The sequence below is a fragment of the Nicotiana attenuata genome, chromosome 12 (assembly GCF_001879085.1).
Source record: "Nicotiana attenuata strain UT chromosome 12, NIATTr2, whole genome shotgun sequence".
In the NCBI taxonomy this organism is placed as follows: Eukaryota; Viridiplantae; Streptophyta; class Magnoliopsida; order Solanales; family Solanaceae; genus Nicotiana; species Nicotiana attenuata.
In genome coordinates this window covers 33,911,556-33,914,393 of record NC_032000.1, presented here as the reverse complement: position 1 = coordinate 33,914,393, position 2,838 = coordinate 33,911,556, and the positions used below count along the sequence as shown (strand labels likewise).

Genomic DNA, 2,838 nt, shown 5'->3' with positions numbered 1-2,838 from the left:
TTAAATACTAGCAATCAATACAAAAATATTTAAAAACCATCCCAGAACCCGGTGTCACAAGTGCATGAGCATCTACTGATAAGGAAATAAAATACAATACAACATCCGTCCGGAATACAGTGAATGGAAGGAAAATACAATTTACTGGAAGGGACTTTACTAGCTGCGGGCCGCCTCGAATAATACAACTCACCTAGTCCCCGAATCATCCGTGCTGCTATGCCCAGTGGGCTGCTAGAGATAAATATACCTGTGCAACAAAAATACACAGAAGTGTAGTATTAGTACGTAAACCACGTGTACTCAATGAGTATCCCGTCTAATCTCGAAGATGTAGAGACGAGATGGTCAACTTCGACACTTACTAGAGGTCATTTGATAATATACTAAAAATGTGAGGAAATCATGGATTTATATAGCAGTCCTAATTCACGAAGCCAGAAAACAGGTAAACACCTTCAACAAATAATCAAGGATTTTCAAGGTTTACTCTTTATTATCTTATCAATTTATATCAAGCCATGAAAAGCAATATCAACATTTAAAATTCTCGGGAAACAATATACATATCATGCGCAAATCATGCCGAGGTCGACGACCCGCTCTAGTAGAAATGTAAACTGTGCACTGCCGAGGGTCGAACGACACGAACCATAGATGCATCTATTTAATCTGCCGAGGCGTTCGGCCCGTTCCATAAATAAACACATACCCTGCTCGCGAATCATGCATGCGACGCAGGTACACATAGAGATACATGCTCAATCAGTCAATTAAGAAGTCATCGGAATATCTACCCGAATAAAACAATTTCTCTTTTTAACAATTCAGGAAAAATGATGTTTAATCTCCTTTTAAATTCATTTACCAATCCAAGGTGATTCAAGCAATTTAAGCTATCAATGGGTTCATAAATAATCCANCTTGAAGAAAAGTGACAAGTTCTCTGCTAGAGCTGTTCCAGCAGTATTCTTGGGTTATTCTTTAACTCAGAAGGGTTATAAATTGTTGGATCTATCTAATCATGTAGTTTTTGTTAGCAGGGATGTTATTTTCCAGGAAGACAACTTCCCATTTATGCAAGTGTCAAGTGGATCAAGTTCAATTGTTCCATCTACACATCAAAATCACCATGTACCTATTACAGATATTGATGCCAATCCAATGTCAACTACGTTTCCCAATGATGATTCTGCATTTGATATAATGCCCATAGATTCTCCACTTCCAAATATGTAGGAAGACATCTTACTCAATAGCCCTATTGATGATTCTCCTACACCAACTATTATGGATACTTCTACATCACCTACTGATGATTCTACAACTACTGCACACTCACCATCACCTCAGTATGAAGACAATTTTGAACCTCACAGGAGCTCTAGAATTTCTAGAACTCCCATTTGGATGCAGGACTATGTGAGTTCCCAGAAAAGTGCCTACCCTATTTCCAACTCTGTCAGCTATCTTCAATTGAAACCTCACTACTCCAAATGCTTGGCTGCTTAATCTTCTGAGACAGAACCAAGATCTTTTGCTGAAGCTGCTAAGGACCCTAAGTGGGTTGATGCCATGCAACAAGAAATTCAAGCCTTGAAGGATAATCAGACTTGGAGCTTGGTGCCACTACCACTTGGCAAGTAACCTATAGGGTGTAAGTGGGTGTTCAAAATTAAATATCAAGCTTCAGGTGAGGTCGAGAGATACAAATCTCGACTTGTAGCAAAAGGTTACACACAGAAGAAGGGCCTTGACTACACTGATACTTTCTCACCTGTTGCTAAAATGGTGGCAGAAAGATCAATTGTAGCACTAGCAGCTTCCTCTGGTTGGCCTCTTTATCAGATGGATGTTCATAATGCCTTCTTGCAAGGTGACTTAGTTAAAGAAGTTTACATGCTTGTTCCTCCTGGTTTCTCTAAGGGAGTTGCCAAACAGGGGGAGTACCTTGTATACAGGCTACATAAGTCCCTATATGGCCTTAAACAAGCATCCCGACAATGGAATATCAAGTTATCTGAGGCACTACAGACCATGAGATTTTCTCAAAGCCACTATGATCACTCTCTATTTACCAGGAAAACTGATACTTACCTTGTTCTAGTGCTCGCTTATGTGGATGATTTGATAGTCACTGGGAACAACATTACATAAATTAACAAGACAAGGGCCAACTTGCAGCAGTGTTTTAGAATGAAGGATCTTGGAGAATTGAAATTCTTTCTTGGGATCGAGTTTGCTCGATCAGATAAGGGCATATACATGAGCCAACGCAAATATGCATTAGAGTTAATTTCAGAATTTGGACTGGTTGGGGCCAAGCCTTCTAGCACACCATTAGAAGTAAACCAAAAATTGACTTCTGTTGATTTTGACAAATTGGCTTCTTCCTCTGATAATACCGTTCAAGACCCTCTCTTGAAGGATGCTGGTGAGTTTCAAAGATTGGTGGAAAGATTACTATACTTAACAATGACTAGGCCGGATATATCATTTGCTGTACAAACCTTAAGTCAGTACATGCACTCTCCTAAACAATCTCATCTAGATGCAACAAAGAGAGTTGTCAGATATGTCAAAAGTGCACTAGGGCAGGGGCTGCTATTACCATCACCAGGTGATGGGACTTGAAGGCATATTGTGATGCTGATTAGGGAGCATGCCTTCAAACTAGAAGGTCAGTCACTGGCTACTTAGTATTTTTTTGGCAATGCTTTGATTTCTTGTAAATCAAAGAAGCAGGAAACAGTGGCATGTAGTTCAGCTGAAGCTGAGTTTAGAAACATGGCTTCAACTGTAGCAGAATTTGTGTGGCTCGTTGGTCTGTTTGGTGAA

The 2,838-nt window shown here is 39.8% G+C and overlaps 1 protein-coding gene across 1 annotated transcript; it reads left to right on the top strand.

The window, feature by feature from the left end:
- On the top strand, window positions 2,197-2,634 carry LOC109236018 (uncharacterized mitochondrial protein AtMg00810-like). Its single transcript, XM_019402252.1, has one exon. It carries the CDS (start codon window positions 2,197-2,199, stop codon window positions 2,632-2,634), a length of 438 nt encoding a protein of 145 aa, XP_019257797.1.